This window comes from Struthio camelus, chromosome 21 (assembly GCF_040807025.1).
Source record: "Struthio camelus isolate bStrCam1 chromosome 21, bStrCam1.hap1, whole genome shotgun sequence".
NCBI lineage: Eukaryota > Metazoa > Chordata > Aves > Struthioniformes > Struthionidae > Struthio > Struthio camelus.
In genome coordinates, this window is record NC_090962.1 from 11,930,435 (window position 1) to 11,956,021 (window position 25,587).

Genomic DNA, 25,587 nt, shown 5'->3' on the forward strand with positions numbered 1-25,587 from the left:
GCATGGAAAAATGGAAGATGGAAGAGAACTACATTAAATTAGCCTCAAATTATACACACAAAAAGAAAGATGAAAACACATTAAAAAATTAGATTCCATTAAAACAAACAAGACAACAGTGGTAGTTGCAGACACTTTAGATCCGTATGTCCAAGGCAGCCACAGATTTTTTGTATTTACTAGCTTTGAGTTATTATTCCAGCTATCCAGCAGTAGCACTATTAGAGGATACCACTACTAATGATGCAGCCCTGACTCTAGGGCTGGAAAATATAACAAAAGTTTTCTCAGCTGCTCAAACCCGCAGAGAGGTTTTCTCTACATAGCTAATCGCTATGTGTGATGATTACTAGAAAAAGAACCTTTATTTTAACACCAGTCGAAACAAGTTCAAGGGGTGCGGGAACGCATTCCTAGTAGAGGCAAGACCAAATACTGATAAAACATCCTCTCTCCTTAGCTCATGAAATTCCAGACCAGGAGGCAACTCTGCACTGGACAGTGCTTAAACAGGCAATGAGAAGAGCAGGATCCTGCTATTGTAGCTGGCCAATGACCCTTTTTATGGAAGATATTCCTCGCCAGAGCTGCAGAAAAGATCACGAGCAATGCTTTCCCCTTAGCCTTGCATGGGATACTATGTTATTTGTGACCCTGCACACGACTTTCTTCTTGCTAAAACTGGTGCAAGCTGGTCCAGTGATGCTAAAAACATACGCCTGCTATATAATGACTGGAGTGCAGTCGTAGGGCAAACCCTTCTGCATTTGCTTTATAATAGTGAAGTACCACTGCACAACCCGTAAGTCCTGTGACAGCAACATTTACTCAGCTTACATGGAAGTGTCACGCGTGGATTGCTGGCACTGAAAGCTACTGCTAAGTAGTGAGGATAACAGAGTGAGGAGAAGCCTATAGCAAGCAGATCCTCAGTTGGTGCAAACCACAAATCACCATTAAGTTTATACAGGATATTTCTAAGACCTTTAAGGGGGAAAAAAATAGTATGAGAAGGGAGAATGCAGTTACAGTGCCCTGTGTTTATGTCCCCACAGCTGCTGCAGGCAAGTGATTCTTCATGGCAGTGCTGTATGTTATAAGTTTGCTTTTCCTTTTGCCTGTATTAACTCTTTACTGTTAAGTCCAGCTAAAGGGCTGGAGGCAAAAGTTAAAAATGGACCCACTGAATATGGTACCATGGAGACTCTTTTACCTTTATACTACTCATATATGCTTTGCTTTCTCCATTCTGCCCCGTGATGCTCTGTACAATCTGAACTTATCGTTGGCCAACTAACTTAACAGCATTTTCTATCTAGCATCCTGCTCAGCTCTCCTGCTGGCTGCCATCACCTGACGTGGGTGAGCCTCAGGAGTGGATGGCAGTGAAAAACAGTGGCGGAGAAGAGCAGGTCTGGGAGGTAGCCTGGAAGGTAGAGGGGAAATGCAAAAATTGCAACAAGCTGCCTGAAAATCTCATTGTGTTTTTTTTTAAAGTACTCACACATGCACACATGCACACGCACAACAGTATTTCACAGTGTCAGTGTTACCAAAGACTTTTCCCCTTGTTACTTTTTCTCCTCATGAAGTTAAATTTTGCCATTAGACTCATATTTCACAGCAGTACATCCGATATCCATGAAATAAAAATGTTAAAGTCACTTCAGTGACTCTGCCCTCCACTGGAGCATGCTCCAGAAGCATTTACAGTCAGAGTACTTTACAGGAACTTTGTTCCTCTTCTCCCAGGAGAACTGGAGGGATGCAGAAAATTGAAGTGCTTTATGGATCATTTCTATTTTAAGTCCAGTTCTCCATTAGTCCTATACAGTCAAAATACAGACAGATGTCACAGTGGTGCCTGGTATAAACAGATGGGAACGTGTTACTCTCAGTAATGACACCATGTGATTTTTGGTCAGAGGAAGAAACAAGGATGTGCTTTCTCTGTCCTGCAGACAGCTGCCACGGACTTGGTGCAGGGTGGTGCTGAGCTCTGTATGGTCCCATCCTTCACAGTGGATTGGGTCTGGTAGGTAGGTGTGTATAATGCTAGCCAGTGAGGAGAATCAGTGCATTACGACAAAGTGTCTCCAAATGAAGAAGACCTGAAGAGCCCTTCCAAGCCCTGTGTGCTGGTGACTGGCTCTGAAGGGACACTGCCCGGACCTTGCTCCTCCTTGGTGTATGCAAGCATGTAATGGATGGCAGAGAACAGTCAAGAATTGTCTGGGAAAGACAACCAGAGGGCATCATGTGCTCCTTCCACATGGCTGCCCCACAGGTATTTGCTGGTGAGTTTTCTAAACGGACAGCTCTCCTTGTACTGCAAAGCTTCCCTTGTACTTTAAGTAGCTAGTTGGTTGCAGTTAGACAACTTGGCACAGCACCATGCTTCCCTCACCCTGGCCTGCCACCAAACAGCTTCAGATATGCCTTTGGGAGAGACTGACAACTGTTCCTCGTTAAAACACAGCAGCTACAATGTGAGACAGAGACGCACCACATGAGCAGTTCTTACCACTGCTTTGTGTTTCTTTGGGACAGAGAGTGCATGGGGAAGCCTCTTGTGTCTCAGCACGCCCTCTGCAAGCTCTTTGTGTGGCTTAGTTGACACTGTGAATTTTCACATGCTGCTCTTCAAAATTAAGTCCATTCCCTGATCAAGAGCAGTACTTTTTAAATGCAAGGACATCAAAAGCATGCTTTAGCTAGACACATAGGCTGGATGTAGAATAGGCAGCTGATATGTCCAGGCTTCACCTGCAAACAACATGCTTATAGTCCACTCACCCCTAATTGTCTCTAGACCAAATTCTGTCCAGAATGAGATCTAAGGCAAAGGCATTGATTTCAGAGGACATGCAATGAAGTCACGGAGGACAGACTACGCTCCAGAATCCACAGCCCAAACCTGCTGCAGATGTTTACATGACTACAGATGTACTTTGGGGCCATGCAAGAGCAGGGAACTACTGTATACAAAAGAAAATGCAGTTCAGCTCTAGAAATTTCAGTAGCTGGACAGAAAATGCCTTCATTTAAGGCTCCTTCTGCTGAAGCTGTGCATCAAAGATTTGGACAGTACAAGAGCTAAGCAGAGAAGTAACTCACACTTGTAGGGAAACAGTCTGCTGCTACTCATAAGTGCTTCATCATCAGATCTGATCTGAAAGTGGAAAATGCTAAATACTTTATAAAGAGCCTTCTATTTTACAAATAATCTCAGGAGACCTTGTCTGGCCACAGGGCAGCGGACAGGTTGGGACTTTCATCCAGAGCAGCCACATTTCCTCTTGGCCGGAGCTCCCGTAAAATACAGCATATCAGCTCCCAACGAACATGCATCCAAACATCCCATGCTGCTGAAAATGAGTGGAGGACCCCATGAATGACATGGCAATGCCAGACAAGGGCTTGGGAATGCAAGATATGCTGGACAGGGCCAGGAGATGCATGGCAATATTCCACACGTGGCCAGAGGAAGGTGGGTGACAGTAGGCATGTTTAAAAGCATATGAGGTGGTGCTGAACTGGGAGAACAACTCCAATTATTTTCATCTGTATTCCCCCTGTACTTTGTTGGTCATATTTATACATACCAAAGACCTATTTAGTAGCTAAAGTATTTATTTCAGTTATTTATAAATCCACTGACTGACCTTTCAGCTTCAACCTCTGCATTTTGCCTAAAACAACCTGGGCTACTTGATCAGAGTTTCTGCCTTTGCTCTTCCAGACTCTCCTAGAGGTCACCAGCTGAGACTGAAGCTGCCTTAGAGCCTCCAGTGCATCGTCTAAAGAAGGGACTGCATGTCCAAAGGGCACAGAGCACATCCACACAGAGTTTGCTTACTGAAGGGAACCATCCACAACCTGGCCATTAACACGGTCCAGACTCTGAGAAACCACACGCCACAAGCTCCTCTTAGAGGACTGGGGCTGCCTTTCTGCCGTACGTGCACCAGTCCTCCTCTGACACCTTTCCAAGCAGTTATACATTTCCAAGGGGCTCTGACAGCCAGCCGTGGAGTCATCATTCCCTCCCCACAACCCATCTACCCTCCCCTGCTTCCCCTCCCCCCCCCAAAATCACTCCATGATGCTGCTCACCCCTGCATCAGCAGCCCTGAATTGAGCAGGTGGTCATTTCATCTTGACAAACAACTGGAAGCCCAACAGATAGAAACATCTGTCAGGCCATGACAAATTGCAAAATAATAAACAAGCAAACAGGAGGAAATGTGCATATAAAAAATTTTTCTCCTGGCGTATTGTCAATAAGCTGCAGTATCTCCTTCCACAAGGAAAGGATTTAAGTTCTTGAATGATATGATGCTTGGAAATGTCATTTCTTTTTCATTAAAAAAAACCCCAACCAACCAAAAAATTCCAACCCCAAACTCACAAATTGGTGTTAACAAAACAAGGTAAAAGGACAAATCTCCAAACAACAACAACCAAAAAATAAAGGTACACATCAGCATTTGTAATCAAAAACTACTACATACTGTACTTGGGAAGTCTTCTGGGAAAGGTCATTGGCATCTAGTGAGGACATCACTAAAAGTCTTGTGCATATGATATGTATGAGACAATGATGCCACTGCAGGGTGGATGGACGGACCCTTAGGAAACTGTCACTCACAAAACTGTTCCATGACAAGAGAAAATAAGAGATGTAAAAAGGATTGGTTTTTCCCATCCCCACCCCCCCCCCCCCCGGAGTGTTACAGATTCCTTCTTATTTGTCAGAAACAGCCTCTTCTAGTCTCAGTTTATTTGTTAAAAAAAAAAAAAATCTTCAGCTTTTGAAGAAGTCCATCAATTTCTGAGATGCACTTGGTTCCACAGCACCAAAGAGCTTCAGCTCTCTCTCTTCCCTTTGATCTGCTGACAGGGACTTTCAGGAAGGACAGCTGGCTGTGGGACATTCCCAGAATTACCATTCCACATGAGAGAGAAGTGCTTCTCACGACTTTTCCTTGTGTTCTTCTTCTTGAAAAAGTCTCATTGCTCCAGAGGTGTCTGGGCCCAGCTGCAGCAGCCTTGTGCAAGAGGAAATAGATGAAGCTGCTCTTTTCTCTTCCTTTGGAGACTCCCATTGATCTTGGAGCCCTTTTCAAGAATGCAATTGCTTTATTATTATTTAAAAATATTTCATAGTTTTTTTTTTCAAAATAGTTGTCTTTTTTGTTCCCTTTTTCCATTGCTTAAATTCTAGAAGCTCTTAGCGACTTCTCATTATTGATGATAGGACAATTCTTCCTGTTGCCATGATCCTCAGAGCAGCTGCCTGTCTCTGGTCCATGCAGAACACTCAAGCACTGGAGCTTGGACATACAGGGGCAAAGGGGAGCAGGGCCTTGAGGAAGAGGAGTATGAGGTCGTGTAGCTTTCAAACCTCCACAGACTGGATTTGGTTCATCTGTGCTCTCATCACCTGGATACTGTTCAGAATTTTCTTCTGATGTCCTGCTAAAGTGACCCCAACTCGCAGAATGTCCCTTTGAGAGGAAAAAACAAACACCAAATGAACATCAAAAGAGACTTTCTAACACTAGAGCTAGCCTGCGTCTGGAGCATTCCCCCAGGGAGTGATGTGTAGGGAGCTGGAGTCCCTAGCCTGTGTTTATAATACAAATGCACTGCAAATGCACTCCACAAATGCAATGCATGTACGCAAACCTGATGAAACCTGTATTCTTTCTCTTCAACCGTTACTGGCTTATCCTCCTAATCTTTGCATTTACTACATACATGCAGCAGCCTCAAGGTACTGGAAGCCTCAATACAGAGTATAAAATAAATCACCCCAGGATCTGCCCACTACTTGCAAGTGAATTTGTCTTCAACGGAAAGGCTTGGGTTGTCTGTCCTTGTATCATTTTGTTTCTCCCTTTGCACATTTGCACTCTTGTGAGACAAGAACTAGAAACTCATTCTTTCTACCCTTGGAGAGACATGGAAAGGATGTGCTACACTTTCATCAATGTGAATGCCATTCCCTTTGTGCAGATGGCGGCTGCTCTTGCTACTCTTACATTGTTCTGATGAGACCTTGAAGTGACAACCTTTTGCTACTTATCTTCTCTGCTAAATCATGGCAAGCTAGTGACAATTTTTGCACTGGTTCTTTTTTGGATGCATATTAGGCATCTGGGAAAAATGAAGCTCAGGCCAAGAGTATGAGAAAGGAGGACTGCGACTCGGCAGTGTGACCGGTGCAGGTGACTGTGCCAGAGTTACACGTTCTGACTGGTGGCAACTGATTAGAGACCACTGCAAGCTAGAGCAGCCTTCAGCCCTTGCCCTCTGAGATCATTCTGCCAGTGAACATCCAAGCCACAGCCTTGCTGCCACTCAGACTCTTGCTCAGCAAAGCAATTGGAAACCTACTAGTGCATTATGCAACTCTGGCACTAGGGATGGTGTCCTTCACAGTGACTCCTCGTCTTGCTGTAAAGGCTTTCCATCCCTTCCGCTGCTGCTGACCAGATGTGCTGAGCCAGGAGAAGTGATATTTCTTCCTTGGAGGCATTTGCTACTTTAACTTTTGCTTTTTGTTCTGATTAGGAACAAAGCTCACACTTTTCAATAACGTCTGTAAAATGGAATGAGACTGTGGCCCTGTATGGCCCTGTCCTTCCTAAGCTCTCTGCCCCAGACACAGATCCTTTGGTGTCCCAGTTGTCCCAGTCTGCAGAAAAAAAGGTAGGAAACCTTCCTGGTAGGTCAGTGTTGAAACCTGCCAGATCTGGTGAATTGAAGCAGCCTCTCCTGTTTAAATAGTGTCTCATGGCAATTCAACTCCATTTACATGATTGCCTCCTTCTGCAAAGCCCAGCAAGCATTAGAAGATGGTCTCAGGTAAGGTTTTAGCATGATTTCCAAAGGAAAAAGGACTTGGATTGGCCTCTCTAGGCTTGTCAAAATTGGTGGGGACATGGGAACGAGCTGAAGGTACTCTTGTTGTGGTGAAGGCAAATAAAGAGGACCTGGAAGCTATTGTGAGAGACATGATAAGGAATCGGGAGAAGTACCATTGAAGGCACACTGAGCAAGTCCATGAAAAAAACAGACTTCATTATCCGGACTGCCTGTAGAAGAATGTGCTTTTAGATGTATTGCAAATAGCACACACCAAATTGGGCACGGTTGGGTTGCGGTGTGGGTGTGATGTTCTAGTTCGGAACCAGTTTTCCTTCTCTGTCTCTCAGATTATTTGGGCCCTCTCCCTGTAGCATGAAGAGGGCCTACAGTGTGCAAAGTCATCTCCAGGTGAGATACCCCAGGGTACCACCCTGGGGTGGTACCATGGTTACACTGAAACATTCAAAACTGCCATGGGAATTTCCTGGCAGAAAATAAAAATAAAAAGGCCAGAAAAGATCGGTTTGGCTGTAGTGTTAATAGATTCTGACTGAGTGGTAGTTTTCAACTGTGAAATTAGGCACCCAATCCAGGCACAAACCTTCCTGCTTTACTGCGCACAGAGACATTGTGGCACTTGCAGATGGCTTTAATGCTTGGTGCTTTCTCAGGCAGGGTTTCTAAAGCTAACTGCAACCCACCAAAAATCTTTCACAGGCATGAAAGCCCCAGCTAGCCTCAAGAGATTTCAAACTCCACCACAAATGGATTTCAGCTGCCTGCTTTCTCTGAAGGACTTGCTAAAATTTTGCCACTGAAGAAAGTTTTTAGTGGATACAGGACAATTCAGAACAGACTTGAAACCACCTTGGCCCTCAGAGGCCCTTCTTAGGCAGAAATTTGCTTGCAACATGCTTGTTTCTATCAGCAGTGTCACACCTCCAAGAGGACTGCCGAGTCCAAAAGTGTTCTCCAGTTGCTGGAAAACTGCCTGATGCTGCCTGAAATCGCCATTGTTCTGCCTTGTTCCGTAGGGGGCCGTTTGGAGAGCCTAGTGAGGACTTTCATTTTCAAAGTCAGGGCATGCAATCTGAGAGTGCAGAAATGAATTCTGCACAGATACACAGTCTGGAAATGAGACAGAGTGAACAGAGCAGAGAAGTTCTGCAGATACTGGATAGATCAAAAGTGGTTCCACAAGATAGCAATTCTAACATTCTGTAAAAGTAAAACCAAATAATATAAAAAATAAAAGTAGTTTAATGATAGTCAATTGTTGTTAAACTACTGAGGCTTTTTCTACTGCTTTGGGACTAGAAGCCTAGGCACTTACTCTACAGTCATCTGAGATACTATGTCAAAGGTGGTGAAGCCAGCACTGGCAAAGCTCTCCTTGTACTGGCTCATCTTGATGGCATCCAGCCATTCATCCACAGTGTTGAAGCTGGTATAATCTGGGATTGTGCGGTCAAGTAGAGGGAGGTTGATCCTGAAACACAAAAATGGAGAATGAGTAGAACAAGCAGCAACAAGTGCATATATTTCTGCACCCTCCATCTGCTGGGGGGGACCTGGAGGAGCACGATTCACTGCCTGCACTGCAGTGAACTATGACAGTGCCACCCAGAAAGCACTCTGCATAGCTGAGGGAGGGACTATGCAGAGCACTGGAGAAGGATGCTGGTAAGTCTATTTCTGGATCAGTTCACCCAGGAGAGGCAGAACAATCAAAGAGAAGATGATGGGGTGCAGCTCTGAAATCTTGGATGCAGAGGGCAGCCAGTGCATTACCAGAGTTGGGCCCGTGCTTCCCACAGGTTGCTGCATCTCCCCAGTTCAGGAAAGATCATACTGCCTGACATGGCCTTCTTTGCCTCCACTGCATGGACTGGGCTACCAAAGCAACCATACCCATCCAGTCACGTGCATGAAACCATGATGCTCCTCTAACTGTGCAGAGGACACTGTCCAGCTCAATGAGCCTTCTGTGTTCCCCCAGATCTATGCTGGCCAAGGAGAGGAACCAGAGTGACTATCATCTTTTACAGCAGCCTCTGCAATAGCTAGCCCAGAGAAATGCAAGGATGGTGTTCAATAGGCCATGCAGGAGAGCAAATCTACAAGTGGAAGCCAAAGGGCAAGAGGAAGACAGAGATGCGTACCCAGAGGAGAGAGGTGCCATGGCTTTCAGGCTATTGGGGTTTCGGATCATTTTATCTAAGGTGTTGACAATTTGCCCAAATTTGGGTCTGTGGTTTCGGTCCTTCTGCCAACAGTCAAGCATTAGCTGGTGCAGGGCATTTGGACAATCCATAGGGGGTGGCAGTCGATAGTCCTGCTCAATCGCATTTATCACCTATGAGAGAAGAAAAAGAGATCAGTGCAATAGGAACAGTGCCTTTATCCTTGAAAGGAGGAGATGGCCAAAGAGGAACCCATTTAAATCACAATGTTCTTTTTTCTCAGCTCCTGAGGGTGACTGGCGTGGCCAACCATAGGCCAACAAAGCTGGTCTTTCTCTACGTACTATTGCCCATCTCAGCCACCTAATGTTGTAGCAATGCCCTGCCGTCCACTCTCTCTAAATCTCAGCCCTCTGCCTTTCGTGGTGTCCTCAGAAGTGAAGCCAGCCTTGATCAGCCAACAGCGAGTACTTGTGACAAGCCATGCCTATCAGTGTCCTAATCTGGCAAAAGAGGCCATCTGCGTTACCTTTCCAAGAATGCGTGAACCTGCAGCTCCAGGCATGAGAAGGCTAGTCAAAAGTGTCCACAGCCTTGGCTGCGTGACTGCACTGCTACTGTGTCTGCACTAGGGTACACAGCACACCAAAGCAACTCACTGGAAGGAGAACACCTCCATCGAGGCAAGAGTCTGCTCTTAAGTGAGTTATAGGCAGGGGAGTTGTTCCTATGTTTTCCTTCCCCCAAAAGTCCTTTCTACTCCCACACCCTTGCCAATATCCCAGCATTACCAGGCAACACTATCATGTCATGGGACTGGGCTGGGTGTGCTGAGTCAGCAGTGAGCACTGGATTTCTCCACAGCCCTGTGTACATGCAAAGCGGAGCACTGCTTCATCCACACAGGAGGCAGGACAGAGACCTTGGTCAGCAGAGTTGCATGCAGGAGAACTTTACTACAGCATGCAGAGAAGGGTTGGAGCACACGTCACCTAAGTCAAGCTGCAGCTTTGCAGGCCAGTGTAAGAAGGTTTTGACTGCTGCCTGTTTGGTCTTTCCTTGCCGCACCACAGGAGCCGTGAAAATATTCAGCCTTGCCATGTACAAGGGAAATAGCACATACACAGAACTAGTGGATCTTCTTCAAGAAGAATCTCATCTCCCTGATGACCAGCTCTGCACCTGCAGTCCACCACCCTTTCCTGGGTAATCAAGGAGGATGGAGGCACAGGATTTTTCCCAAGGGCATGTGCTCTTCTGAGAGGAGAGCAGAAGGAGCCTTGGACACTAGAAACAGGCTTGTGCGTAGCAACAAAAAACATAAGTGTTGCAGTGACTGAACTCAGGGACCATACTTTGAAAAGAGAAGCTCCTCCTGGAAATGTTAAAAAAGGGGGAAAGGAGACTGACAAAACCCCACTGGGGCTGGTGGAAGGGACCTTGATTTCTCTTGTTCAACTTCCCACTCGCAGGATTATCCTCTACATTTGATTAGGATTGCCATGGCTTTGTCCAGCATACGCTCAAGGATGAAGATCCCCTCACTTGTCTGATGAGCTATCCCAGGGCTGTACCACCATCCTGGGGAAGGATTAGCCGTGTCTGGGCAGCTTCTTGGTGAGTACACTGCTGAGCAGAAAGGTTGCATAGAGAAAATGAGAGGTACAGCAGCTGGGACTGGGAGAGCAGCAGGGAAGGGGTGGCAGAGAGGTGACACTGGAGGTGCTGTGGGAGTAGAAAGCTGCCACTCCAAGTGAGGGTGGGTGGCAGATCCAGGACAAGCAATCCAGGGTGTGAGGTGAGGTATCTGGTAGGATTTAAGACTGATTGTGACACCAGGGAGGTGGGAGTAGGAGGGTGCTCCAGGTATTGATGTGCTTGGGCAAGGTGCTGGGGGCTTGCACCGCTGCTGCCAAAACATGCCAGCTGGAAGGAGCCCTCCCACCCATCCCTTCCTCCGAGAGGCAGCCCTGGCCAAATAAGAAGGTGCCCCCACTGGGCCTGTAAAGGCCTAACCTGAGGAATCACTAGTGTGCTTTGCGCAGCTCTTGGCTCCTGTTCAGGGACTCTCCTGAGAGATGCAAACTGTCCCCTCTCCCAGCTCGCTCTCTGGATGGCGGATCTATCCGAGACAGAAAGGAGGGGAGAGGACACACAGGGGGAGTGGGGCTGGGAAGAGTCATCACACAAGCATCAAACTCTTGGCTCTGGCATTGACCGAATAATTCCCCAATAAACCACCCGCCTTGCTGCCAGCAGGCACATCCCGCGAGGGGGCACAGGCTACGCTCTCTGCCTCCTCTCCGCTCCCCAGCTTCCCCAGGCGTTCACACCCTAGGGTCAGGAGGCTAATCTGCAGTGAATATCCGGCACGTGCTAATTCGCAGGAAGGACCAGTAGCAATTAAGTGGTGACAGCTTCTGGGGTGCAATGTCCTGCGGCAGGAGAAGGGGGAGAAGAGGCTGGTGGAGGCGGGGGAACAGATGCCACGCAGCAGGCTGTGCTGATGAGAAGGGCACAGGCTCCGCCATCCCTGCTGGCTGAATCGGTGCTGCCAGACCATGGAGGGCTGCAGCAGAAGAAACCAGCAAGGGAAGAGGTCCAGAAGAGGAGGGAGGGTGAAGGGAAAAGGAATGAGGACAGCAGAGGGCTAAACTTACAGAAGGATGCTGAGGTAGGGAGAAGGGCAGTGACACCTGGCTAAAGGAGATACATGAGACTGCAGGTGCTAATGAAGCCCTAATATGAATGGGAAGGGAATTGGCCCTTGCGAGAAGGGCACACACCTAACTCACTTCCCTGTGGCTCCAGGAATTGATGAAAATACTTTTGTTGTATGCCAGGGCCTGGGCAAGGACTGGGGCAAGTGTCCATAAGCAGCTAGCGGTGCTAAGGTAGCATCTATTTGTTTCAGGCCTTAGGGACTCACTTGAATAAATTCTCCACTGGGCACTGGGGAGGAAATTGCCATGTTCTGGAGAAACCTCAAACAGCACGGTTGGAAATATACTGATTTGAAAATGGTCTGATTTGGCTGAACTTTTTCAAGAGCCCATAGGCTGATGGAGATGGAGGTTGCAGGTGAAAGGCTCCCAGCACACTGTCCAGAAGCAGCTCTGCCTGAAGCCTGAAGCTTTAACATGCAGATTTGCAAGACCAACACTTGCAGCAGAGGGGGAGTTCAAGCCTTCTGTACCTTGGAGGGTCTACCCAGGACACTGGTTTTATATGCTGATGGTGTATGAGGTCTAGATCTTGTGAAGAAGGGCAACGCATCAGAGAGACAATATTACAGGAGTTTTGGAAGCCCCCACACCAACGGGTGCTTCTGGACACACACGCGCAGGCCTTAACATGCTGCACAGCTGGATAGCTGGTGTTTGACCACGCAGGCTATGAAGCCAAGAGAAATGAAGAGAGAGCGACATTTCTATGGTGAAGGTGTGGACTGCAGCCACAGGTTCCCCCTGCACGGAGGGAAGGGTTCACGGAAAGTCCCTGAGCCCCAGGGAGCAAGGAGCTCTCGTGACAGATCGCTGTTTCACCAAAAGCTTGTGGTCTCTAGGAATGGACACCTGCCTGCTGCTGCAGTAGCCAGGCATAGCTCTTGGACAGCGTAGGTGAGTTATGAATGTTTTGCATAGGAGGCTTGGAGCAGGGCATGAGAAGAGTTGCAGACATGGTGCTGAAGAGCCTGTGGTACTTTTGCTGTCCCTGCCTGGTGAACAGAAACCTGGTGATGTTGGCTTGCTGATCTTCAAATTTTTCACAGAAGCTGCTGTGACCGTTTCCATTAGACTTTTTGGATCCCCACTGCTCTCAGATCAGTGGGAACATTTCTTTTCCTAGCTGCTCCCTTTCCTCCCTGGAGGAGACTTTCCTCCCTGGAGGAGTCAACTGCAGTTGAAGTTGCTCACATCAACCCTGTCCTAGCACTGTGGGTCTTGTACAGTCCCTAACCTCTGCCACAGCAGCACAATTGGACCAGAACAAAGGCAATAGTTATCCCCATTATTGCATCCGAAAGGGTTGATCTTGGGCTCATCTCCCACAATAAGAGAAGGCTCCAGCCATGCCACAGGCTGGGACTAGCTGTAACCAGGCAGGGAGCTTTGGCCTCGCAGTCTGCTCCCCATTTCAGTGTTTCTGCTCCTTGTTTCTCAGTGACTTACATCTTGATTGGTCATATCCCAGTAAGGCCGCTCGCCATATGACATCACCTCCCACATGACTATCCCGTAGCTCCACACATCACTGGCTGATGTGAATTTTCGATATTGAATTGCCTCAGGTGCTGTCCACCGTATTGGGATCTTCCCACCCTGCAGGAAAAAAAGCAAAACAAAACAAAACAGAGAGGATGGTGAAAGAAAGAGTGAGAAAAACTGAAAAAGAATGTTGTCCAGAATATCTGCACCCATTATACTGGTAAAATCTTAGAAGCACGATTGGACGGGGCCTCTGAAGTCTCTGGTCCAAGCTCCTGCTCACAGCAGGGCTATGCCTAACACCAGATCAGGACAGCCATGGCTTTGTATAGCCAAATCTTGGAAGCTTTCCAGGATGGAGAATCTCCCATTTGTCTGGTGCTCTGTCCCAGGGCTGTACTTGGGCACTACCTTCTTGGGGAGGAAGCTTTTCCTAATATTCAGCATGAACCTCCCAAGCTAGTTTTGGCCACTCTCCTTTATTATATCATCTGGCACCACTGTGAAGAGTTTGGTTCTGTCTTCTTCATAACTGTCCTGCAATTACTGCAGGTCACTAATACAGGCCCCTCAGCCTACTCTTCATCATATTACACAAGCCCAGCTCCCTCCACCTGCTCTTATAGGTCATGGGGCCATAAATTTATTTAGAGTGTAATTGCAGGTATCCCACAATTCCCTCAGCAGAACTGTCTCAGTGTAACGTGCACCCTACAAGACCACACAGAACTGTCTTTCTTTGCAAAAACCAGCCAAGGGCTGCTGTTTGGAACTGCTAGGCTACTGGGCACAATTCACTTTCCCCTTCAGTTTTGCAGAGAAAAATCAGAAGGGGCCTATGAACAGTTTCATTTGTCAGTACTGACTTCCTACTGCTATAGCAATCTTCGGAATGCCAAGATGCCCATTGCATTTGTAGAGCCTTTTGTGGAAAAATGAATGGCTAAGAATTTAGAAAAATCCAAATTGATTCCCTTTAAATCTCCCTCCATCCTTTTGTTGCTACCTAGCTATTTCAAGACCAGAACAAAAGGAATTAAAACTCCATCCTCTTCAATTGTTCTAAATCTGCGGGCTCTTAAAAGTCAACGATATACCATCCTCCTGAGCTGAAGTCCTCATGTGCTGGTCTTTTTGCTGATATATACATAATCCCACAGTCTCAGATCCCGCCTGTTTCTGGAGACAGAGATGGAGCGAATATCTTCAGTATGGCATGCTTGGTTACTATTTGAGAGATGGGATGGACTGGGTAAACACTGGGCTGTCAGTGATCCTGCTGGGCAACAGCAGCCCTGCAGAAATCAGAAAGACTATTCTCTCCTCCTAGAGGAGTTATGCACATCAGTGCACAACACTGACACACACAGCATGTGGCCACAGGCTTTGCAGTGTTCTGTTTAAGCCCTTGCAGCCTCCTCATTTCCCACGAGCGTCTTTGGACTTCGTCCATTCCCAACTCAAGGAACATTCTCAGGGGAAAATCCTCCCCTGTGCTGGAAAATAAGCAATTTTATCTGAGGTTTGTGGCTGTGAGAAGATCAAGATTATATTTTGTCACTGGATAGCTATCATATCTTATTAGGGGTCTTCTAGGACTTAATAGGACTCAGACATTATACATGCTAAAATAATGAAAAAAACATAATATTCCTTAAACTTCTCACAGCCACAAACCTCAGATAAAATAACTTGTTTTCCAGCAGTGGTAAAGACCAAGCATTCCATACAAAAGGCGATGTTCACTTCATTTCTGTCTTCACAGACAGGCATGTTCTTTACAGAGAGCCTGACAAGCAGTGGATTTAAAAATTGGCTAAAAAATAAGTCTTAAAATGTGAATTATAGAATGTAGGAATTTGGAGATGCCTCATGGGAGCTCATTTCAGTAAGATGAGCGATGCCTCCCACCTCCTATTGTACCTACCTACAAGTAAAATAATAGGAATAAAAAACAGTAGCAATCACCAGAAGCTCCTGTGTGTTTAGCTTAACAAAGAGAAAGTTAATAGGCGTAAGGATCATGGTGTGCAAATACTTACAGGAGTAAATTTTGCTAATGTTGCTAAAACCTGTAGGATGACTGTATTATTATAAAAGCCAATGGTTGATATGTGAAGCTCCACAAGTTCAGAAGAGAACAGAAGTCCACGTTTTCAGGTGTTGGGTAATCAACGACCGTTACAAGTTATTAAAAGCTACGGTACCTATCACTGGCAGCTTCAAAAAATTCGGGAAATAGTTTCTTACAGGTCACGCCCCAGCTTTATCACAGCTCATTTCCAAAAATCCTATCATAGGCATTGTACTGGATGATAGCAGTGATGCTGTCCGTCCTTATAAACAACGACGTCTATGAAAACTACTGGCTGCAGTCTTACTGAACAATAACAGTCTTCATGTTAGCCTTTAGCCCTGGTGCACGTCATGCAGTTGAGACAGGCAATGAGTCCTCAGTGGTGCTTACATCACTGATATTGCAGCATCCCTGGGTGGGTGTTACAGGCCATTTCTGAGAAACTTTCTTTCCCTGTTTAATTCAGAAAGTATCTCGTACTGTAGGGCTTTGCCAAGCATGGATTCACATTTCAGTCTATCGTTTCCAGGGCCGAGTCCGTGATAAGACATGAAAAAGGATCACTGCTTCCTGGACAGCCGGACAGCACAGTTGGATAGTGACAGGACAAAACCAACCCTTGCTGCCCTGGTGACAAATCTGTCAGGCTGGCATCTTGGAGGATCCCAAATTGGGCCACACTGGATGGATACAACACATCATCCCCAGCTAAGGGCTTTATCAGGGATATGTACATGTGTGCAAACATGGCTTGGAGAATGGCTCACTTACTTATTCATAGGAATGACTATAGGGCCATTCCCCATCAACAGCTATTGAAATGACAGCTGGGCAGGACCTTGCAAAAGAAAAACTTTCTTGGTTCATTTCATCAGTCTTTCCCCATCTGACACCTTCTCTCCATTCTTGGCATCCTGACAAAAGTGTTCCTGACCTGTCAATCAGGAACCTGCCCCTCTCCACTCCCCCCCAACTCTTTGCTTCAACACCCATTCCTCCCCCTTTGGAAGAGCAGTTTTACCAGTGCACTGGTGTAGGTGGGATCAGAGGTGTCATCCTCCAGAAAACGGGAGAGGCCGAAGTCAGACACTTTGCAGACCAGGTTGCTGTTCACCAGGATGTTGCGGGCGGCCAGGTCCCGGTGCACATAGTTCATATCGGCCAGGTACTTCATGCCTGCCGCGATGCCCCGCAACATGCCCACCAGCTGGATCACAGTGAATTGCCCGTCATTTTGCTTAGGGGAAGAGAGGAGGAGTCTACGTGAGAGGAGCATATCCACAGCCTGCCATGGCATGAGGTCAGAGAAACAGCACGTAGCCTCTGTCTATATAGCATGTCGAGACATAGTCATGCCACAAGAACTGTAAGTTCCCTCTCAAAGCACGATGGTGGAGAGTAGAGAGCTCACAGGGGCTGGAAGTTACCCTCGCATCCCTTATGGACATCACTACCAATGGGTGCTGTCACCCAAAGGCGACAGCTCTGCCACACCTTGCATGAGAGGATTCAGGAGGGAATCTATTGCTATTAAGCAGGTTATCTCCCTTCAACACAATGAACTATTCATATCAGACTGAGACCCATAAATATTCAGACAGAGTAGCTGGAGGTGAAGTTCTGCTGTGATAAAGTTAATAGCAGAACGTCCCTTCAGGTTCACAGAAGCAGAGTTTGTAAATGTATCTGTGAGCAGGTACATATGCACGCACAGCCTAAGAGTACAGCTGAATGTGTGCATGTGCACATCTGCCACTGTGCTGGATTATGTTATATGGTACCCCACCACCTGATCTGCCTGCATTCACACAAGCACAAGCTGTAGTGGCAACAATATACACGTTTATTAATAATCAAGAGTAACTCTGCTTTGTGGCCTGCTGACAAGTACCCGGGCCCTTGGATATGCATTGGTGTGGGATGCACACCCCTCACTCCTAAATGGGCTGTTCAGCCATTTACTCAGGGTGCTACTGCGTAAGATGCATTGAAAGATCAGACTGCCCGGGAAGCGCATCACATAGATGGTGATGGAGTTGGGAGGATCTACTAGGCTCCAATATACTCCATGTGCCCTTTTTATGTGCATTTCTGTGAAAGCTCTCTGAAACGGATTGCCAATTAACTAATATGACAGATGACATGACAGATGACAACCTAGGTGCCACCTATATGCCTGAGACACAGCCCTCATATGCACTGAGAACAGTGTTATACTGGCACAGAGTCACTCCACAGGGACCCTCCCCTTCCAAATCCTCCTCTGGCCCAGCATATCTCTGGGGCAGTCTGCTCTTAGCATCTCATACCCGTAGGAAGGAGTCCAATGAGCCATTCTCCATGAATTCAGTGATAATCATGACTGGAGAACTCTTGGTCACCACTCCCTCCAGGTGGATGACGTTGGGGTGGTCGAATTGCCCCATAATGCTTGCTTCACTTAGAAAGTCTCGTCTCTGCTTCTCCGTGTAACCAGACTTCAGGGTCTTGATGGCCACAAAGATCTCTCTCTTGCCAGGAAGCTTAAGATGCCCACTGCACACCTCACCAAACTCCCCTGTTAACAGAGACAGAAACAGGTATGGCATGTTGACCTCCCAGATCTCTGCCTTCCTCACTGAGGGACCCTTCTACAAGGTTCCAGTCATGTCCACTCCTGAGCCGTTCATGTGCTACCTGTTTTGTGCTTCCCCTTCTGTTCTACACCAAAAGCCTCCCTTTAGGTGAATGCATCCTCTTGGTGAGGAGCACTGCACACCACTCCGTCTTGGCACATGGGAGAACTCCTTGTCTCCAGCACTAGACGTGCTTCAAAAACCACCTTGTTCCTGCTACTGGAGGCAGGCTGGGGACAAGTATAAGACCTTACTGAAACTCTTTTATCGGTAAATTCATTCTCTAGTCTTCCTAGTACATGCACATCCTCACCAAGGCCTGGAATCAGGAAGGAGAGCGTACTGCTGAGGGCCAGAAACACATTCACAGTTCACCTACCTGCCCCAATCACCTGCTCGATTTTGACACAAGAGATATCGATTTCTTTTGCAAATTCCCTGACAGCCTCATTTGGATCTTCGTAGGTGAAGGGGTCAATATAAATCTTCATCCCTGGAGTCACTGCATAAAGGTGAGGGAGAGAATCAGACAGACAGATGCAAATGGAACAGCTGACAGTTGCATCAAGAAAAAGAGTAACCTATGTGCATGTGTGCATGGGGTTGTGTGTGCACAAGCATGTGTGTAGGGGGTGTGTGCACACGACTGTGTGCATGGGCATGTGTAGGCACATTTGTGTGTGTGTGTGTGCATCTGGATGCATGTGCCTGTGTGTGTGTGTGTGTGTGTGTGTGAGTGGGTGGGTGGGTGGGTGCATGCACACTGATGCATGGGTATGAGAGACAGAAATGCTGTCAATGATGGATGCTTTTTTTGACCTCAGCAAATCACATAATTAAGGGCACGAAACAGACAGCAAAGCAGTTTGAGAAGGTGCATATGCAGAGCCACGTTTGCACAGGCTTACTAAAGCTGTCTTTTGATGAACATTGGGACCAAAAGCCATGGTTGGGGCAGCAGGGGACTCGATCTTGAGCTAGGACTGCTAACTGTGATCACAAAGAAGCACAAACCCTTTGCAGCAGGATTTGGCTTTAGCAGAGCTAGAGGAACAGCAAAAGAATCATTTGCTCTTGAGAGATGGTGCTTAGGCAGACCAATATCACAGTGTGCCCATCATGCGACTATATATGGCACTGTCGCATTGCAAGAGGACTGTTGCAGAGGTCAGGTTGGCTCTGCCAAGCCTCAAACTCAAGATACCTGAAATATTGCTTCTCTTACACTGTGATGGGATCCCACATTTGAGCAGCCAACACTTCTTCCAAAAAGAGGTGTTAGGTATTCTGGGAGCATCTGGATACACCATGGTGACTCCTGTACATTAAGCTGCCCCAGAAAAGGCTTTACCTGGCGTGCCTGAGCCATGCTGACATTGGGCACCTCTGTGTTGTGCCTGTCTAAGGTTAGTTTTACAGTGGGTTACTACATAGCAGGGAGTTGCTCTGCCAAATCGCCAGCCTTCTTCGCATACTACTTCCTCCTTAGTACTCCATCACGTCACAGGCATGGGAAAGTGCAAGAGGGGACCTGCGCCCAGCACTCAAGTCTGGAGATGATGAGGATCTGCCTTGGGACAGAAACTGAGGCGCTTGCTGCCCCTTTGCCCACATGGAGACCTACAGGGGAGACAGCTCCAGGTTCTCAGTCCTACTGTTACAGCCATGTAGCTGTGACCCTTCCAGGGGCAGAGCAAGCAGAATGGACAGTCCAGTCTGCCCCTTGCTCTGACAGGTAGCCCTGCCTGAAGCTGAAAAATCCCACCTTGATAGCCTAGACAGCCAAAACAAACTGTAGGGGATACCAGGGCTCTTGCAAAAGCCAAACTCTTCCTGCCAGACAGACAAGAAAACACAGAAATATGCCGATGTGAAAGGCAATGGCCGTGGGACTTGGTGAGGCTGGACCGCTGACACCACATTGCATGCTGCCTAGCACTGTGTCACAGCTCTCACTTGTGACCCTGCAGTTCTCACCTCCCTGTACTCATTCTACTGGGTTCTGGCCTGCCCCCAGTTTGGCGGGTATTTGGGCAACGGACCTCACAACTCACTGAGTAGTGAGCCCAATGCAAAACCAGAAGCAGCGCTCCAAGGCCACTCATAGATCATGACATGCTGGTCAGACCGGTTCTGAGAGGTTCCTGCAACACTAAGGGCTTACAGGCTCTCGATCCCTTAGCAACTTGCTAACCAAGTGCTGTAGCCTCTCCACAGGAATCACTGGTGGGAAATTGAGCCTTGGATCAGTCTCTTGAGTAACAATGTGGCTAAAAAGCCACCCCCCAAAGCCTCTTATCACTTCATCTGTATCCTGTGGCATCTAGCCTATTTCAACAGTTGTGAAGGCACAGCTATTAATGCCATCCCAGCCTGAAGCTGTCATGTTATGCACCGGACCCTGGGAGAAAGTGTGAATGTATGTTTACACATGCAGTAAGGACTGGCAAACAACTGAGAGTTGCATTTACATAATTCTTCTTTAAGACTGTCATTTTTACTGTTAAGTTATAGCAACACCAGCGAGCACATTACTATTCTGACTCAGAGGTGCAATTCAGCTCTCCATCTCTTGGGAAATGTTTTTGGGTGTAACTGCAGAAACTGCTGGTGTTCTCCAGGTACAACCATTTTTTGGATAAGGACCATGTCTGTACAGGAACAGGTGTAAAAAGTCCAGAAATCCTGAAGCTGCAAGTATAACATGAGGTAAGTAACAACCGAGATTCAAACATAGCAGAATTACAGTGATAGGTCTCTAGTGAGGAAGGAGAAAGGAATTCTAGAGGACATGCAGCCAGGGGTTAAAGAGGAGAATGAGGAGGCATTGGGGTGAGGCAGGGTCTAGCTGGTACTTGACGGAGTAAGAATTCAATCTTGAAAAGCGTCAGAAAGTAAAGACTGCTTTAGAGAGTGCTCCTCCATCAAGTGCACAGTGAGGTTGAAAATAGGAATTTTAGATGTGAATGAGTGCCTTGCACTACACAGATATGTTGGAAGAGGTATGCTGCAAGAGAGGGAAGGGATTCTGGGAGCACTGGGATGGGCTCTACAAACGCACCATGGCGTATGTGCGTTCTCATAGGAAGGACAGCACTCCACAGGGTGTGGGTGACTCAGGGTAGGCGGTCTCGCTGCTGCCCACAAGCTGAGCAAAGCTCAGGAACCTGAGTAGCAAGAAAAGGTGCGGTTATAGGGGTTGCATAGCAGGAGAGGGTAAGGTTTCAGAAGCACACAGAGGGGCATGGGTTTGATGTTTGCAGAACATGCGCAAGTGACCACAGCAGGGTTGGCACCTGACAGAATGCATGTCTGGAGAGTACAGACTCCACCAGGCAGGGCAGGGATCTAGATCATACGGGACAGTGGAGGTGGGAGATGGAGGTGACATGAGTGGGTGACCTAGACCATGCTCGCCAGACTGAATTGTGATTACATGGGATGCAATGTGCAGGAGTGTGCACTGTGGTCTACAGCAGGAGTCTAGGAGTGATGTGGTGAAGCAGAGGTAGGATTCAGCAGATGCAGGCTGACATGATGGGGCAGCTGGACACAAGTCAAAGGCATATAACACAGTTTAGATGCCTCCAGTGGCTCCCTGGAAGAGCTCCACCTTTTTAGTCTCAAAGGCAGAAACTTTTTCAGGGAGCCAACAGCAGAGCTCTTCCTTTCTAAATATGCACACGAGAGCCTGGCTAGGTGGGCCTGAGCTCTTCCCGCACGACACAAGGAATGAATGAGCAAGAACACAAACCGAAGAGAGAGCGGACCCCCAGGACTGGCGGGGGGCCGCGGTACGTACTGTGGCCACTGGTATAGTGCTGCAGCTTGTCGGTGTACTCAGAGTCAGCACGCTCAAAGCCCCGTCTTCTGGAAAGAAAGGGAGTCCTGAGTGCTGGGCACGGGTCAGACCAGGTCTGAGAAATGGACTGCAGGGGCATGCCTTTCCCCCCTTAACTTTCCTCTCTCCATCCTCCCCTCTTGCACTTCTCCCTCCCCTCCCTCTCCCCTTGTTGTCCTCTCACATAGCCTGTTGGTTACCAGTCCAGAGACTCACACAAGCATGGGTCGTGCTCTCAGGTTGACCTACCTGTTGCACACAATAACAATGACGACCACAGCAATGAGGAACACCAGTCCTGCCGCGGAGGAGCCAATGATGAGTGGCAGCTTCTCCTGGACACTGGTCTGGTATTCAGCTGATACACAACGAGGAGAGAACTGGTTATTGCGGCAGAGGCTGGGTCTACACTAAAAAACATATCGAGACCAGAACATGGGCCCAAGCACTGGCCTGCATTTTCAGGACCATTGCTAACATGCTTCCTGGTACACTGCTTCCAGCACTGTGCCAGCTGGTGCTGTCTTGGGCATGGCTCAGGGTTGGCTGTGACAGGGAACGTTCCCCAGCAGGAAGGTTGGATGGGGTTGTCCTTTTTGGGTGGGAAAGCTTAGTCTTGTGCATGCAACTGTGCCTTGGTACTTGACCTCAGGGCCAGAGAACTGACTTGGCCTGTTTTATTTAGCAGTAAAAATTTAGTAAATAGAGGCGCTAGGTCTGCTTTGCCACTAACAGCTATACAGACAAGAAGCATGGAATTTTGTTTCCTTGAAATCCAATGGAGTGGACAGGTCCCCATGCCAATAAAGGCTGGGTAGAAATTGGTCTAGCTTGTGTGATTCCCTGCATGGACCACCGAGTGCCCATGCCTCTCTCCTGTATCAAATAAATGTATCTGACTTGTCAATGATGAGACTACCAGCAAGGGGATCAGCACTGCTGCAGCACTGCAAGATCTCCATCTTGCTCCAGTCTCTCTACACCCTGGGGTCCTACATCACAATTACGCAGAAGCAGCTGAAGACTCACCTTCAGTCATGGTCTGGAAATACATCTTGCCACTATACCGGCCGTACCCAGCTACAGTACGTGCCCGCACTTGGAAGACGTAGATGGTGCCAGCTTTGAGGTTTTGCACTGTCACAGTGTTGGTGGGGCTCTTCACTGTTGTTGAATTTAATTCACTCAGATCCTGCCAAGAAAATACAGATCTGTCATCAGAAAACAGAGCCCAGGCACGTGGTCGTGCTCCAGAGTCAGGTATTATATTTCTAGAAGGAAATACAGCAGAACAGAGCAGTGTGAGTGGCATAAGTTCAGTGAATAGGGAGACCATGGAGCTGAACAAAAAAGTCATTTTCCTGACTCTTCCCCCAGGTAGGGAGACACAGAAGAACGGATGTGACTAACTATATCACTGGCCTAGCTAGAAATGCCCTGAGGAAGGTGTTAGCTACAGACCTAAGTTAGATCCTCCAAACCTTGAATGGGAATGGGAGTTGCTTCCATTTTCTGCATGCACTTTCTCTTAGCATTGTCTTCCTTCTTCATACTCTCCTTCTGTGTCTGATCCAACCTCAGACCCTTTCCAGTTGCTCTTCCCCATCTCCCTTTGCTTGTGCTGCAGGTAAAGCCCAGTTGAACAATGATTTTTAAAACCTGGGGTAGATAAGTTCTGCTACTCTCCCTCTGCCCCTGCTCTTGCTTTGCCAGTGACCATGGTTAGGTGTTAAAAACCGAGGAACCCGCAATCATATTCGAAAGTGGCAGTGAGACCCCTTTCAAATCTTTTTCTTGCTCCTTGTGTGCAGTTATTTGCCCAGTTTGACAGCTGGGGCTTGAGCAGTCATATTACAATAGCATAGATGGAATTACTCCGGTGTATGTAGTGGAACCATCAATGCCCATAGTATTAGTGTAACTGTGCATCCAGAAGCACCAATGGATGGTCCAAGGTCTCACTGTGCTAAACACTGCACAGTAAAATAGTTCCTGTCCTCACAGACTGCAGGGGCATGGAGAAATAGGCCAACGGAAGATGATGAAAGACGGCACTGAATGTGGTGCTTCTTATGAGCAGCGGCAAAGCGTCCAGGTGTCTGACAACTACAAAGTCCTTAAAGTCACTGCAAAAGAGCAATATGCACGAATGATCTTCCTGGAAAAAAAGTCTTAGGAAAGCCAAGCTGTGAGTGCAGGTGATCATAAAAGGAAGCAGAGACACCAATTTTTGAATGTAATTTCTGCAGTTACATTGAAAGTGTTCATCCTTTTCTGTAACATCTCCAGTTTGGCAGGTCAGGCTGCTTGGCAGGATAACCAATTGGAACAGGTCAGCAATTGGCAGTTCAAAATCTGAGGTGCTAAGTTTACCTGAGAGTCCCTGAAAACTGCTAACTTCAAGTTACTGCAAAGGGCTGAGTAAACTCAAGAACTCCTACCCTGCACATATTCACCAGCCTGGTGAGACAATCTCACCTCTCATGTGAACTAAGCAGGGACTAGCAGAGAAAACAGAGACAGAAGTCACACACACCTTGAGCAATCTCAGCACATGGGACCAGTTACAAGAGGGACAAGAGGGACAAGAGGGGCTTTTGTCTCATCTCAGCTGTGAAATGCCATTCTGGGGGGAGATTTCTTGTTTCATGCTACCAAGAGATCAGAATGAGATTCCCAGGAAGGGTACTGAGAAAATCTTCCATCCTCCTCACCAACTTACTTTGCAATCACAGAATCACAGAATGGCTGAGGTTGGAAGGGACCTCTGGAGATCATCTAGTCCAACCTCCCTGCTCAAGCAGGGTCACCTAGAGCATATTGCCCAGGATCACATCCAGACGGGTTTTGAATATCTCCAGGGAAGGAGACTCCACTACCTCTCTGGGCAACCTGTTCAATGACCCCTGAAGGACAAGGGGCATCCAAGAGGCAAGCAGATAAAAGGGCCTTTCTTGTGATGAGGTTTCCTCACACAAACAGTTCACGTTTTGCCACCTGTCACTCTCTCAGGCTGCTTTGGTTCTCCATAGGCTAAAATGAAGCAGTTTTCAATGGAGAGCCTGTACTCAGGTTTGTACATTCTTTGCCTAGAAGGGGCTGTGTCCTGCACTCGTCTCCACCTCCTCAGCTACTGGAGCACAGGATGAGTCAGAGATTGTCTTGGCCACCAATAAATGATGGAGTTTGCCTTTGGGGGCAGCTGGTCTCCTTTCCTTTCTTTTTTGCACATTGGTAGCCATCTGGTGCCTTTGTTCTCATGTTCACCCACTTCTGAGCATAGAGCTGGAGCCTTCACTTAAGCATTGGTTCGGAGAACCAATACTCAGTTCACATTTGTAGGAGAGCCTGGTGCTTTCTCAATTAGTCGTAAAGATGGAGTCGAATTGCAAGTGCACTGGAGTTTGCAGGCTGGATTACACTCATGACCTGGCTCTGTGCAGATTGTTTGCCTCACATCTAGAAAGCAGTCAGAAGACAACATTCACAGAGTTAATTTCTTCTTGAGTTAAGTTCTTCTTTGAGCAGTAGTCTGGTGTGGATGGCTGGTAAGAGAGCAGGCTGGTAGGAATGTGTTTTTCTACCTGTACTGTACAGTCGAGCTCAGAGGAACACCGAGGGCACATCATTCTGCAGGGTCAATGCAGAGAAGCTCTATGAATGCCTGGGAGACTCCACTCTTAGCAAAGTTGAGGAAAAGTTTTCTCTTATAAAACTACCACATCATCTTTATCCATTTGGGCTGGGCACTGAAGGTGGCTGGGTATCACTGTGGTGTTTGGGCACT

At 47.4% G+C, this 25,587-nt stretch overlaps 1 protein-coding gene across 4 annotated transcripts in view; it reads right to left on the reverse strand.

Moving 5' to 3' along the window:
- Positions 1-4,471: 4,471 nt before the first annotated feature.
- The window catches only part of EPHB2 (EPH receptor B2), a 150,436-nt gene continuing 129,320 nt past the window's right edge, over positions 4,472-25,587 (reverse strand). Inside the window, exons 7-16 of one of the 4 annotated variants that reach the window (XM_068915806.1) lie at positions 22,830-22,992; positions 22,050-22,158; positions 21,714-21,826; positions 18,339-18,461; positions 17,654-17,901; positions 16,366-16,581; positions 13,232-13,381; positions 9,039-9,232; positions 8,210-8,365; positions 4,472-5,510 (exon numbers count right to left, since the gene is read on the reverse strand). In XM_068915806.1, coding sequence (XP_068771907.1) covers positions 5,402-5,510; positions 8,210-8,365; positions 9,039-9,232; positions 13,232-13,381; positions 16,366-16,581; positions 17,654-17,901; positions 18,339-18,461; positions 21,714-21,826; positions 22,050-22,158; positions 22,830-22,992 — 1,581 coding nt within the window. In that variant the 3' untranslated portion in view covers positions 4,472-5,401. Of the gene's footprint in view, positions 5,511-8,209; positions 8,366-9,038; positions 9,233-13,231; positions 13,382-16,365; positions 16,582-17,653; positions 17,902-18,338; positions 18,462-21,713; positions 21,830-22,049; positions 22,159-22,829; positions 22,993-25,587 lie in introns of all 4 variants that reach the window. The other 3 variants (XM_068915807.1, XM_068915808.1, XM_068915805.1) reach the window with 3 other exon arrangements.